This window comes from Orbicella faveolata, unplaced genomic scaffold (genome assembly GCF_042242905.1).
Source record: "Orbicella faveolata isolate gen_17 unplaced genomic scaffold, um_ofav_v1 contig_34, whole genome shotgun sequence".
Taxonomy (NCBI): Eukaryota; Metazoa; Cnidaria; class Anthozoa; order Scleractinia; family Merulinidae; genus Orbicella; species Orbicella faveolata.
This window is the reverse complement of record NW_028301563.1, coordinates 13967669-13981466: the sequence shown is the minus strand read 5'-3', so window position 1 is coordinate 13981466 and position 13798 is coordinate 13967669. Positions and strand designations below refer to the sequence as shown.

Sequence of the window (13798 nt, the reverse complement as noted above, 5' to 3'; positions counted from 1 at the left end):
CCATCCTCTTTATATGGGAGTACCCCCCCCCCCCCGGGAGGTTTGGATTTCCCTAAGCATGGCCAGGTCTAGAGACAGATTTACAATGATAATTGTTTTGACCAAAAACGCAGCAAAATTATCCTGAGTGTCCATTAAATTGTTGATTTAAATAAATACAGAGGAACCTCCGGTTGTGACCACCTCTCATAAGCGACCACCTCTCCTCGGCAACCAGCTTTCCAAAATACCAAAAGTTTCCCTGTCAAATCACTCTATTTGGAACTTCTTGTAAGTGACCACCTCTCGTAAGCGACCGCGACCACTTTTGGAGCAAAAAGTCTGCAATTTTCTTTCGTTTTTAACCTCCCGTAAGCGACTACTTGACAAATAATAGAGCGAAAATTGGATAATAAGGTGTTGTAACATTATTACATTCCTGGGAAGTGCCAGATTTTTCCTCGAAATTGATTTTTCACATGAATAAAACATTGAATAACATTATGGCTACTGTTGCCTAGCAACAGTAGTCACGAAAATTTAAAGAAAAAATGCATGTTCACTGTATTCTATCAGTCTGTATTCTATCAGTCTTAAAAGAGACAACCTAAATGTAAATTTCGACCCAATATGGTCTAACAAAAACAATTTTCAAAAGAAGATGGAAGAAGATTATAGTAACAGTGATGCATGAAAAGTGCATTGTCAAGGACAACAAGATCAGTTAATTTAACAATCTCTAATTCCTTAAAAAGAGGCTCAGAGTGTTCATCTGGTTTCAAGAAAGTTATAATACGTAGAGCCCTCTTTTGAAGAATTACTAAAGATTTAAGAGTAGAATTATAAGTATTGCCCCAAATTGATAAATCATAGGTGAGGAAGGGGTAAATAAGTGAATAATATAATTGATGTAATAATTTATTCCTGTTTACATAATATCTAATTTTAGATAATACTCCAATACCTCTTGAAACTTTCTTGCTCAATTCATGTAAGTATGGTTTCCAGTTCAAACTGGAATCAAAAATAGGAGATCTGAATCACTGACAGGCATTTCTTCAATATGGTTTACATGAACTGTTCCTTCCTCCCCAGGTTCATTAAGTGCAATTTCAGCTTTCAACACCATTACAAGCAAGTGAAGAGTTCCTTGTATTCTGAAGTTCTAATTGTGTATTGTGTTTCTCATCTGAATCACTGACAGGCATTTCTTCAATATGGATTACATGAACTATTCCATCCTCTGCAGGTTCATTAAGTACAATTTCAGCTTTCAACACCATTACAAGCAAGTGAAGAGTTACTTGTATTCTGAAGTTCTATTGGTGTATTGTATTCCCCATCTGAATCACTGACAGGCATTTCTTCACTATTGTTTACAAGAACTGTTCCTTCCTCTCCAGGTTCATTAAGTTCAATTTCAGCTTTCAACACTATTACAAGCAAGTGAAGAGTTACTTGTATTCTGAAGTTCTAATCATTTATGGTGTATTGTATTCCTCATCTGAATCACTGACAGGCATTTCTTCACTATTGTTTACAAGAACTGTTCCTTCCTCTCCAGGTTCATTAAGTGCAATTTCAGCTTTCAGCACCATTACAAGCAAGTGAAGAGTTGCTTGTATTCTGAAGTTCTAATGGTGTATTGTATTCCTCATCTGAATCACTGACAGGCATTTCTTCAATGTGGCTTACATGAACTATTCCATCCTCTGCAGGCTCATCAAAACTGCAATCAGGCATGTCTTGTTGGTTTATCTCTACTCCAACTTTGCCATTGTCCAAAGATATAATAATCACTCTTCTAAATGCATTCTCATATGCATGTCTGTGGGCCAGTTTCTTGACATATCCAAGCAATTCAAGTCTTTTGGCAGGGTCCTTTTCTGTGAACCATAAAATTTACAAAGAATTTGAAAGTTGAAAAGTCACATAATATTTATTTCCTCAAAAAGTTTCCAAAAGAAATCTACTAGCCTTGGGCTATTGGACACAAATTTCTTTCCACATGGAAGACTCTCACAATTGCTCTATTGACAGATTATGATACCATTGCTTAAGGACGTTCGCACGAACATTTCCAGTAAATAGATTTTTTTTAAATTTTTACTGCAGTCAGATAATGAGTTGCCTGTGTCAAAAATGCAAAAAAAACTTGGGAGTCAGCAACTTCATTTCAGAGTCAAAGCATGTGACAAATTGGCGTACATAATTCAGCATGGTTTACAGATGGTCCACATGGTCTTAAATATCGAAGGTGAGTCAACGGAGGTAAATGAGATTAGTCATATTTCGTAAAAGTTGGTCTGTTGTATAAATAATTCCAAATGTTGCTAACATAACTTAACCCTTCAAGAAGCATTTGAAACCACGCAACAGATAAACAAAGAACTAAAAAGAACAGAATTCGATGGTGCATTTTGCAAAAAATTCAAACTTTTACTTGATAGATTTTCTTTCTTTTTTTGCTAAACAGAGAAAATCAGTAGAGGAAGTGATCTATCAAAAGAAAAATAGGGGTCACTGAACGTGCAAGATCGCTAAATCCATAGCAATGGCCATCTCCCCTGTTATTGTTCATTTTATTACTTAGCACACACTTGATGATGTAGAGTGTGAATTTTCCTACGCAGTAAGGATGCACAGAAACAATTCATGTGAACATCCTCAAGCCACTGTTTGAATTTAAAAATATCAGTGTTGACACTTTGACAGCCCATCAATCTGTACTAACCTTGCTCTATCATGTTTTGATCTACACCATGCCCAGTGCCATCACAAAAGAATTCACAATCTTTAATCTCCAGTCTAACCACACATCTATACAAAGAATTGTTCTTTTCCTGACAATCACTGTTATCAATTTTATTCTCTAGCCTCTCTAAGCTGCAAAAAGTGCAATAGTAAAAACTTGTGAGAGGAACAATTTCTTTTCCATGTTTCTGTTACATGAAGGGGAGTGGCTCCTCGCCTAGGCAAGTGGCTACACTCCTCTTAAGTCACTAAACGTGAAGAGTTACAGTAAGTGCCTGCACTGATGACACATTGTGGTGACCCATATTACCCAAATGGAAGTGTTTGGACTTGACTGAGGTTCTCTCAGAAAACCCTAATTCACAAAAATTTAGAAATCATACATCAGAATTTTAACATCAACAACGAATTTATTTTACAAATTCAGATAATTGACTTTGGTAGCCAGTAATTAGTAAAGCTATTATGTACTAGGTAATCTACCCTAAACAAGAGATCTAATGATGGTATTTAAAGCTCAAAGACAAATAAACAAATAAATAATCACCATTTCTGAGTGACCATAACAAAATGAAGAAAGGAAGATTCCATTACCTGAACAATTTTTGTTGACCACCCATTAAATCCAAAGTAATGATTAGCAAACACTGTGCACTTTGCCATGTACAAAGGGTGTCAAACAACTTCTGTGAACTTTTTCCGTTGAGCAACCTGGACCTGTATATACAATGCTAACCAATAAATTCTTAATTAAAGCTAACTCAGATAACACCGTACACAGGTAAAAAAAGTCTGCATTGGACCTAGAGGTCCAATTACCAGCAGAGCACATCCTGGTTTCTGTAGTATTAAGTGTCCAGGAGTATATTGACACCTCCCTAATGGGACAGCATGTCTATGAGAGGGTTTACCCACCCTCACCCCTTGTGGCATTAAAATCACCTGTACCCATTTGTACATGTAGATCTAATCTAGATAGGGGGAATCACTGTGAGAGTTAAGTGTCTTGCTCAAGGATACAACACAATGACCCTGGCTAGGGCTCAAACCCAAATAACTTGATCTGACATCCAGGCCGACACTTAAGCCCTCTGGCCTGGATTCTTCGAAATGTGGATAACACTATCCACCAGATGAATCACTATCCAGTGGATAGCGTGGTTTGTTTTGTTAACACTTATCTACTGGATAGCGATTTTAATACCTAGTGGATAGTGCTATCCACCTTTCAAGCAACCCCGGCCTGGCCTAAAAATTATGCAACAGTTGATAAAGAACATTATTACCATGAGAACTCTGCCACAAGGGAAAACTAAAACTGACCTTTAAAAGTTGGCCTCCTAAAAGTCTCTCTCCACTTATTCTCTCTTTTGCCTTTTTTGCTGCCCTTGCTGAATAAAACTTGACAAAGGCATATAGAGAACTGTAGTTCAGGTCAGAACAATTCACAGTGGACTCCTCAGGAGCTGATGACAAAATGATAATTTTCATGTTATTCGATAATCACCCAGTTAATTAATAATCACTTTTTGACTTTACTTTAGTCTATTACATGCAGCCTTGATTAGGTTCCTTCTCATGCATGGTGGGGAAGTAATCAGATTAAAAATGGATCATCCCAAGTTGGCTTGTTAAGACAGCTTAAACCAATTTTACATGTTGAATGTTTACAGTGGTCAATGCACTTAGCTACACCGTCCTACAACCCTGCAAAAAACTGTCGAGATAGTATTGTCAATAATTGCATGTGATACTATGATGTAATCAAACCAGACTGTAGCCCCCCAACCCACCCCTCACTACCTCCATTCAATGTTGTTTTGGTCTGAAAACCAAAGGATAAAGTTCTTCTGTTATCCCCGTCCCCATCAAAAACACATGATTACAAACATTACAAGTCAGGGGAAGGGTATAAGCTCCATCTATTTAAGGACATTTTGGAATCTACTCAGTACAAATGGAAAAATGATAATATTTTTTTCAATATAGTTTTTGTCACAACTAGTTTAGACCAGGGTTGTAGCTCATTCAGCTAAGGCAAAACACTTAAACCGACAGACTGGTAATGAATTCTAGCAGACGCATATCACCTACACCAGGTGATAGGCTTCTGGTTCTAGCAACAATGTTATACTTATTATTCTTTAATAGGTTTATCATTTCCATTACTTAGCAGTTGCTGATAGAGTGAAAACCTCAAAATTGTCTGACATTGAAAGTGGCTCTGAAATGCCTCCTTTAAGTTTCAAGTACTTATGCTGAGCAAGTTGCAGTCAAAATCATGTAATCACCTAAGAAAATTAATAGGCTTACTGTATAGGGCCACTCCATCTACACATTTTACACATAAAAAACTGACGTCAATTTGTTAAAGTATCCAAGTCTTCAGTGTTCACAGTTCTGACGTTAAAAAGAGTTTCCATAATCACAAAATTAGAACAAGAAAAATAAGTTACCTTCTGAACTATCCGATGAATCGATCACTTGTACTTCATACACCAATCCAAACTGGGAGAATATTTCAAGCAGTTTCACCTGAATCATTGAAAACGACAATACTTATTGTTCAGTTGTACACCATTTTTGTCCATATTATATGGCAAAACATCTTACTAAACACAAAGAAATCCTTACTTGTACCACTTCTTTCTCTAGCCGTCTTGAAATGTTGGTGACATACAGATTAACTTCATTCTTATGAGGACGAAAAAACTCGATTAGTTCAACTGATGAGTCCGCCATGTTTGTTTTGAACTTCCCGCGTGCTCCCGCGTATCGTCCGATAACTCAGCGGTATTTTAGTAGAAAAATTGACCTGTGGTGTATCAATCATATAGTGGTTTTCTGTGTACCTGAGACTTGCATTGCGTTGGGCATCCCTACTGTGTACGATTTTCGCGTCATTAGCGCCTCAAACTCCCTCAAACTAAGCTCGATAGCGAAATAAGTGCCCCTTTTCTCTTAAACGAGCACGGTGACCCCCACTTTTTATTTAATAATTTCAATATCCTCAATAACTGAGAAAAAATTAGCAGAAATCTGTGGCTACTTTTTTGGCAAATGAAATAAATACTATTAAAGATTCCTAGGATGAGACATAATTTAAAATTAAAATAAAAACGTTCGCAGGCTAAAAAGTTTCAAAAAGAACATGAGCTTTCGGCTGTCGATCTACAGCCCGCCACGGATAAAAATGGAATGCAAAAGGATAAAATGTATGCAAAAACAGGCGAGACAAAAATAATAAGAAGAACAATAGCAAAGTAAAACTGTGTAAATTAGGTGATTATTGTTTAAAAAGAATACTATACTTTTTACTTTGCTTTTGTTCTTCTTATTATCTTTATCTCGCCCTTTTTGCATATACTTTATCCTTTTGCATTCCATTTTTATCCATCGAAGGCTGTAGATCGACAGCCGAAAGCTAATGTTCTTTTAGAAATTTTTTAGCCAACGAACGTTTTCATTGTAATTTTTAATTATGAAATAAATACTACAGAGGGAGACAAAACGGGCCCAACAGCGCATGTCCAAATTATGGAGGGCTATGTGTACCTTTCACTACTGTATACAGAGTTGCTCATAGTCAATTGTTCCATGAGTGCATACGTATTAAACACAATATAAGGCCCTATGTCAGGTAAAACCCTAAGGAGACCAAATACATCATGGCGGAGAACTCTCGAAATTGAGATGAGACGGGCCTTACATGACCAGAAATGTGGAAGGCGGCAAAAGATCGAAAAATGCAACTTCGTTTTTCAGGGCCCTCTCTCTTCCTCGAGAAAACCCAAGGGAGGAAGAGAGAGGACCGTGGGAACAAGGTTAGGAAAGTTGCGAGCTTATGCCTCACAGAGGGTTAAGAGGACGGGTGAGTGATTACCCTGTATAGCATTTATAACTGAGGGCTATAACTGAGCCAGACATGAGTTACACAGCTACCCATAGACTGCGAGGCTCTTCGTGGGAAAGAAAGTAGGGAAGGAAGAAAGGAAGAAGAGCCTGCCCGCATCACTTAGAGCCCAAGAAACCCCGCTGATGCGACGCGGAGCGAGTTGTCAGAAATCAGTCAATCAGCGCTGGAACACCAAATATATACGGATTGACACCTTGTCCACGCGATCTGTGTCGCGCTAGAGGATACTGGGGTACCGGATGGCGACGACTAATGCAAAATATAATTTGACAAGGGAGAAAACATATGCCAGAAAAACTCAAACGACTATTGCAAATGTTTCAAAGTCTCATTGAAAATCTTGTCCACAGAAAATGTGTTTTGTCCAGCAAGAAGGGGTTTCGGTATATTATTATTATTATTATCTAAGTTTAAAACAAGGGAATCAATGTAGGACAAAAATCTTATCTGTCACAAAGAGTCCGGCGTAAACCGTGAGCAGGTAGAGAAATTAAAAGACAGAATACCGTAAATCACAACTGCTGCCAAATTTCGGCTGAGCAAAATAGAACTGCCTTTCAGGATATTCAGCGATCGTTGCTCGAACACTCTCCCATCCCCACCCCCTCTCCTTCACCATTGAACGCCTGTCACGCAGGCTATATTACGTTCAGATGGGAGCGCAGTCATAATTCACCGGTCTAATCAGCCTATTCTATAACCCTGTCTTGAATGTTACTTCGCCATGGGGGAGTTTCTTGGAATCGGGGGCGCTTTTAAAAAAAAAAAAACGGTACTCGTCTAGGGAGCGCGTATTGGAAGAAGGGTGCTAAATCGAATCATTACGGTGGCCTTATTAGATCGAGCACGCTTACGTTTATATCTTTACAAGTTAGTCAACTTTGTGAATCAGTCGCTGTCCAATCATCTTACAGCAAAGATTCTTTCATGAAACTAACAGCCCTCTGACCGCGTTTAGTTTTGGGCCCAGACTTCGCCTCGCCTTGTTTCGTCAGCGCTAGATACCAGTCAGGATTGAGCATGGATTGATACGAAGTGCACCCGGTCCCACAAATCTCTTTGAAGACACATTCTGGCCGAGATGAGGAGGTCTGTAGAATTTTAAAAAGAGTTACCAGAAAAGTAATGTAATAGGATTGAGTCAGAGCAAGATCAAGACTCAACAAGTATAAAGAAAAAAAAATAGTACCTTCGAACCCCACCCTTATCAGTGATATTGTTTTTGAGTCTCTACCCAGTTATTCCAAACACTATCGTCCTCTAGACAATTCAATTCAAAACAAGACAGTTCTTACTTACAGTGGTATATAACTCTCCGTTTGCACTCATTGCAATGTACTTTCCTGCCGCTTTTCCTTTTATCCTGACCACACCGGCCTCCATGAACTCCATTACAAGGAAAACTATTGACAAAGAAACACAAGAAATAGCAGCTGCGGCTGGGACACAACTGTCAGTGTTTCACTGATTCCTGTTTGTGTATTATGGAACAACTGGAACCTGTTGCCTAAGTACAGTGTTAGTTCGGTTCTGAATGGGATGCTAGTGCTGCAGGTTTCTTTTAACAAAGTTACGACAACGACCACTACGCAATATGGCGCCCATACTCTTGCTAATAAGTCGACCGAAACATGCAGCCTTTGTTTACAGCGTAACTCTTTGATATTGGACATTCAGGTTATGGTCAATTGACGCCTATAAAAACAAGTACTGGTTTTCGATTGGATCACAGGCTCAAGCTAAGTTAACGTCTTAAAACAGTTGGGCATTGATCTATGGCGAGAAAGTGAAAAACTTAAATTAATCATCTTAGTCAGTAACATAATGTTTGTCTAGCTAGTTTTCTGATTTTCTGATGACTTCGTGCAAAGCATCGATACACTTTAATATTGTAACTGTATAACAAAGCTACCAAAGGACACGATTGCAATGTAGGCAATTGCACACAGGTAACCCAATATTGTAACAGGACTACCCAATTTACTTAAGATCGCCTTCCAAGTATTCCATTCTAAAAGAACAGTGCAATGTACGGCGAATGACAAAGAGTGAAAATCATCAACAACGAATTACGATTTTGGTGTTCCACCAAATTATTTAATTAACATTGAAAGCGGAAAACTGGCCGACAATCAATTGGTCAAAAAATTAAGTTCATCACCGTAATCGTGTTTTTCTTTTTCGTGTCTGGTTTCACGAAGACAATGCTATATTTTCAATAACCGTCAGAACTCCTTTTCTTCTAGTTTTAAGACGTAGCACCTGACCTCAGTGAAGTTCACATCAAAAATACATTTTTTTCATTGACACTCGGCCTTTTCGAATGCAAATCTGGATTTCTTGAAACTGAAAACTGCTTAAAGCCATGTAGATTTAAAGAAGTTTTACTCCTAACTGACTATTACGCATTTCCTTTGATGTAAGTTTAGAGAATATCACTCTATATAAAGGCGACATCCCTTCCTTGCTTGATGATTTTCTTTAATCTCCTCACCTGCTTACTTGACAAAGTAACAACATCGTAAAGAGAAATAAGAAAATGATCGCTCTCGGAAATAAATGGCAAAGAAATGCCAAGAAAACGTTTCACTTGAGTTTTGGCTGGGTTACAATTCCTAGGCACGAATGTAGCACGCAGGCATTCTGTAAGTTATACGTTACATTATAATTAGCGAAATAAATTTCCCTACTCACTGTAAATATCATTTTCGTCCCGGCTTCCCTGTACGCCGTTCTCGTTTACTCTGAGGTAGAAGCCATGACTGCATTTTAAATGCTTCGGTGACGACGTGTAAGGAGTGAAATGAACCATGTCGTTTGTTGTTGTTGTAAGTGGATTTGCGATACGCTGAAGATATTTTGAGTGTACTAGTCTACCTTTATTGCACACCTCGATTAATCGTGACTGACGCTTAACAAGTTAAAAGAATTTCGTTTTCACTCACCCTGCCAATTCCCTTTGCATTTTCATTTTTTTTTTTGGAACGGCACGTAAATTTTTCCTCTACATCGTTTCTTTTGGCCAGCGGCTGCTTATTGAAGAACTTTCTCGCATCCTTGTTGGTACTAAACTAACACTGACGTGCTTAGCATTTGAGACGCCGCCTTAGACCTCAAAAGTGAAAATTTCCTGGTGCCGAGACGGGATATGCCTTTTGCCTCTGTTTCAAAATGACGTGGTCTTTACCTCTGTTTCAATATGAGGCTCGGCGCAAAAACTATGGCTATAGTCTATGAGCCCTCGACAAAAACTCTTTAAATGACAACAGGGCACGATCGCACACACGACACTTTTGAAAGGGGAATTTCTCCTTAAACGATACCTAAGAAAAAAAATTTCCTGACCGCTCGTGAAGTATGAGCGAAAGACAACTGGCTGGGCCTCGTTGACAAGGAGCTCATAGAAAACCTGGGGACATTGTCCAATTATTAACGCTTACTGATGGCCTTTGTGTACCATCAAATATTTTCTTGTATGTAAATTATCGGTGGAGGTGGCTGCCTTGAGACGTGGGTCACGTTTCCTTTTAGTGTCTTACTTTACAAACGCAGCCATATTTTTGAATAAAAGTCGAAGTTTCCTTCCTTTAAGTTTTCAGACGACAATTACATGTAAAGGACTTGTCATTTGTAGTTTTATATTGGGCTTCTTCCACATGCTATGAAAGCCTCGTTTTTGAAACTGAAAAATGCTTGAGTAATATAATGGGGAAAGGAAGTATATGTTAAATGAGATGATAGGAAAGTGAAAAAATCTACAGTAAAAATGTATTTTACACAAAAAGTACAAGAACGTTTTCGGCAAATGAGTAAAACTAGGCAGGGTGTGCAAAGTTTCAAACAACGTTGCAAATAACTAAGTAAAGTTCCCTACCCGTTTCTCAATACTTCCAACTGAGGTGGAAGTCATTGTTGGAAAGGGAAAACTTTCAGTCTGTCTTCAAAAACGAGGCCAAATTTGTCACAAAATAAACATGACACATCTTCAACTTTTACCAGATTCAAGACTTCCATGTATATAATATTGGTATATTTTATTTTAGGAACGAATATTCAACCCGTTAACGTTACGCAAGAGCGGAAATTCACTTGACATAAGGAATTAATTCGGTTTCCATGCTTTCAAAATATAGTTTTTACCAAGACATTATATTCTCTTGCTTTCACTCAGAACAATGCAGAGAAATGCGAAGTTATATTGTGTAATAAGATTGTTCCGAAAAATACAGATTCGTACTTCCAAGACTGTCTTTACTTTCATCCACTTCTATTGTTGTCACGATTTATCATCTTCCGTTGCTAAAGGATTTCTGCAATTTTTTACGTGCTGTTCTACAGATAAAATCAAACCCTCCTATAACATAATAATACCTTAGAACTTCTTCAAATATCAGGGCCGGATCTAGGGTGAGGGTACAAGGGGTGAAACCCACCCCCCCCCCCCCCGGAGATGAGGCCCTCTTCGTATTCGCTTTTAAAATTTGTTTACCTCACCAGTCAGTTACGCCATTCCTTAGTGGTGCACCCTCTCCTAAGAAAAATCCTGGATTCGTCCCTGAATATCATCTATTTTAGTTATACTCTAGTCCAACTAAAATAAAGTTATTGCGCTATTAGCATTATTAAATGCACCAAGAATTTAATATCGAGCGGGAAATCTATTAGCAGATTAAACTCTTCTTGATAAAAATTCCACGGCTCTCTGGCCGGATACAGCTTTGGACCCAGGCTTTGCTCTGCCATCGTTTGTCAGTGCAAGAAACCAGCCTGCGTGAGGCTTAGACTCAAATGAACTGTAGCCATTCGTGTTATGATGTTCTTTAAAAAAACAATCTTCCACCAAGGAGCTCTGTTGAAAGTTAAGGACATAGGTTAAGTTAAATGATCTAGATTCGATCGAGCGAGAGAGCGAGCACGCGAGTGAGTGAGGGAAGAAACGAAGGAAGGGAAGCTGGGTGACCGCGCGCGCGTGCATTAATTCGCGCGCGTTGCGTGCGTGTATAACTAAATCCTCATTGGCATTAATCATTGACATCATTGATACTTACGTAGGTCAAGACGTTTCCTTTACTGTCCATCCCGATATATCTATTAGATACTTCTCCTCGTAACACAATTTCCCCTGGCGCAGCAGATATCATTTCAAGGGTAGCTGCAAATCAATTTTAGAATAAACATTTCTCTGTCAACGGCTCTGGCAAAACGAAGTCAAAGATAAATGTAAGTTGGTAAACTTGTGTGTACTTCAGCGCGACCCCGTTTGGCAGCTTATGTGTGTACATCTATGCTAGCTTTCCAATGCAACGAGATCTAAAAGTTTATCTTGATCTTTAACTCAAAGCGCTGTCAGACAAGCAAACTCTTCTCAAAATTCTTTTGCGATACAATTAAGTTGCCAAAGAAATTGCTTAGCGTGTTGAAAACACCCTTGAAAAATGAGAACATTCATGAAACATACAGCAAGCGCTACAAGCTCAAATCTTAGCAAGAAAATCTTTGGTACTGCTCATGCGCGGTGTTTTCTTATAAAATGTTTATTTCTCATATAAAAATATAAAACAAATAGAGTCCATGATATGTTGCCGTGCGTCTGTTCAGTAATAGATCACAGATGACGTCAAAATGTGGTAAAAAGATCAGTGCACAAGCGGCCAAATCCGTCGATCCGAAAAACTATTCACGCCCCTCAATTCACCTCTCGCAAGATATCAAGATATGATCAAGGTCTGATAGCCGGTGTTAGGCAAACCGAAGCACTTGCTTTAGCCTTTTTTTTTTTTCCTTTTGGTTGTTTTTCTTTTAAAGGGGGAAAGTAAAAAAAATTGCTAAATACCTAGGAAAAGAATTTGACGACAGACATTACCTCACTTTCTGGCTAAGGCCCTGTAGGGCAGGCCGTTTGTAGCAGTAAGCCAGACATAACAGCGTTTTGAAGTCACTTAACATTACAGTCGATCACTGATTTTTTTTTCTTTTTTTTTTTTTATATGAACTAATTCAAAACTTCTCGTCAAACCACTCGTCTGCAAAATTGTTTTGCCGCGCTTAGCAATCGAAGTTTACCAAAATAACGTAATTGCTATCAGACTATATTGCAAATGACAAACACATATGTTTAAGTTTGAAAAAAAATTTATTTGATGCTTAATATTTTCACCGTTGCAACAACGCGACTTTAACTTGTCTTGCAAGATTGTCACGTGACTCTCTCAGAACCTTTGTGATCTTTTCCAGTCCAAAAGACGGCCGAGATGTAAACTAATTAAGGATCAATGTGGCCTTACACAAACTGGTATACCTGTTGAAAGCGTTTTCACCTAATTAAGATAAACCTTCCAAGTCATCATAATTCTCCACAAATTCTTAAGGACTTTATGAAGAGAGAACTCCTTTCCCCTGGTTATTTACGTCGAATCTTCGACACAAGTTGTGAACAATACAAACCGGCAAGCATAAAATGATCGAAAATTAAAACTTTAAAACCACTGATGAAGCCGGGCTAATTTGTTTATCCTGGTTTAAGCTCTGATCTTTCATTAGCGAACTTAGTAGGAAAAATTGCACTCGTTGTTTAAGACCTGTTGGTTTACAGTTTGTACGATACATGAGTGTCGTGAACAGAAGAATTAAACTTACTATAAACATCACCGATTCGTTGTTGACTCCCCTCAACTGTGTCATCTGTTACTCGCAAAAAGAACCCGTGACGGGAGATCAATTGCGTCTTTCAGGAGACGTTTGTTGTAGGCTGAAGAGAAGTCATGGCCGGCGCTGCGATCTGTACACAGTTTCAGGCAGGGCCTTTCACTTTCAAGGGTGAATATGCAAAGTTTATTGGTGCAAACCTAACAGATTCCTCTTAGCCGTCAAAGCTGCCCAATTCATTTTCTGTGCATTACTTCAATCACCAAAATAAAAACCCAGGCGCCTTCCCACGAAATTGTTTTAACCAGTATGTCTACAACCGTTTGCTGTAACCTTTAGTGGAAATTACAGTACCTTGGAAAACAATTAAGAGCTTTTCCTGCGTTGTCTGAGATAAAAGCTTTTCTTTTGATGCTTTATTTAAGGGTGGTTAATTTGCATGTTGCATCAGTTGATCAGTCATGCGTGCGAGTATTGGGACGGTGGAATTTCAATTAGATGTAA

General features: G+C 38.5%; 3 protein-coding genes and 1 long non-coding RNA gene across 4 annotated transcripts; all 4 read right to left on the bottom strand.

Moving 5' to 3' along the window:
- Positions 1–3008: 3008 nt before the first annotated feature.
- LOC149104923 (uncharacterized) lies at positions 3009–3446 on the bottom strand. The gene is made up of 2 exons (XR_016201411.1): positions 3328–3446; positions 3009–3088 (listed from the first exon to the last, which is right to left on the bottom strand). It is a non-coding gene; the product is annotated as an uncharacterized LOC149104923 (long non-coding RNA).
- Positions 3447–3981: 535 nt separating this feature from the next.
- LOC149104922 (RAD52 motif-containing protein 1-like) lies at positions 3982–5489 on the bottom strand. Its single transcript, XM_089272293.1, has 3 exons — positions 5368–5489; positions 5190–5268; positions 3982–4199 (listed from the first exon to the last, which is right to left on the bottom strand). Exons 1-3 carry the CDS (start codon positions 5473–5475, stop codon positions 3982–3984), a joined length of 405 nt encoding a protein of 134 aa, XP_089128419.1. The 5' UTR covers positions 5476–5489.
- Positions 5490–7510: 2021 nt separating this feature from the next.
- On the bottom strand, positions 7511–9555 carry LOC149104921 (fibroblast growth factor 2-like). The gene is made up of 3 exons (XM_089271333.1): positions 9344–9555; positions 7949–8052; positions 7511–7740 (listed from the first exon to the last, which is right to left on the bottom strand). Exons 1-3 carry the CDS (start codon positions 9459–9461, stop codon positions 7558–7560), a joined length of 405 nt encoding a protein of 134 aa, XP_089127459.1. The 5' UTR covers positions 9462–9555; the 3' UTR covers positions 7511–7557.
- Positions 9556–11088: 1533 nt separating this feature from the next.
- LOC149104920 (fibroblast growth factor 2-like) lies at positions 11089–13698 on the bottom strand. Its single transcript, XM_089271334.1, has 3 exons — positions 13286–13698; positions 11698–11801; positions 11089–11498 (listed from the first exon to the last, which is right to left on the bottom strand). The coding sequence occupies exons 2-3, from the start codon at positions 11788–11790 to the stop codon at positions 11319–11321; spliced, it is 273 nt and encodes a 90-aa protein (XP_089127460.1). The 5' UTR covers positions 11791–11801; positions 13286–13698; the 3' UTR covers positions 11089–11318.
- Positions 13699–13798: the final 100 nt, after the last annotated feature.

Bases quoted from the DNA above. Each gene is read 5' to 3' on its own strand.
- LOC149104921 (XM_089271333.1), bottom strand. From the start codon at position 9,461: ATGGTTCATTTCACTCCTTACACGTCGTCACCGAAGCATTTAAAATGC. The intron at 8,053-9,343 runs GTGAGTAGGGAA...CTTTGTCAATAG, and splicing joins GGACGAAAATGATATTTACA to TTTTCCTTGTAATGGAGTTC. The intron at 7,741-7,948 runs GTAAGTAAGAAC...AAAATTCTACAG, and splicing joins ACGGAGAGTTATATACCACT to ACCTCCTCATCTCGGCCAGA.
- LOC149104922 (XM_089272293.1), bottom strand. From the start codon at position 5,475: ATGGCGGACTCATCAGTTGAACTAATCGAGTTTTTTCGTCCTCATAAG. The intron at 5,269-5,367 runs GTAAGGATTTCT...TCAATGATTCAG, and splicing joins TAGAGAAAGAAGTGGTACAA to GTGAAACTGCTTGAAATATT. The intron at 4,200-5,189 runs GTAACTTATTTT...TTTTGTCATCAG, and splicing joins TTCATCGGATAGTTCAGAAG to CTCCTGAGGAGTCCACTGTG.
- LOC149104920 (XM_089271334.1), bottom strand. From the start codon at position 11,790: ATGATATCTGCTGCGCCAGGGGAAATTGTGTTACGAGGAGAAGTATCT. The intron at 11,499-11,697 runs GTAAGTATCAAT...AACTTTCAACAG, and splicing joins AAGGAAACGTCTTGACCTAC to AGCTCCTTGGTGGAAGATTG.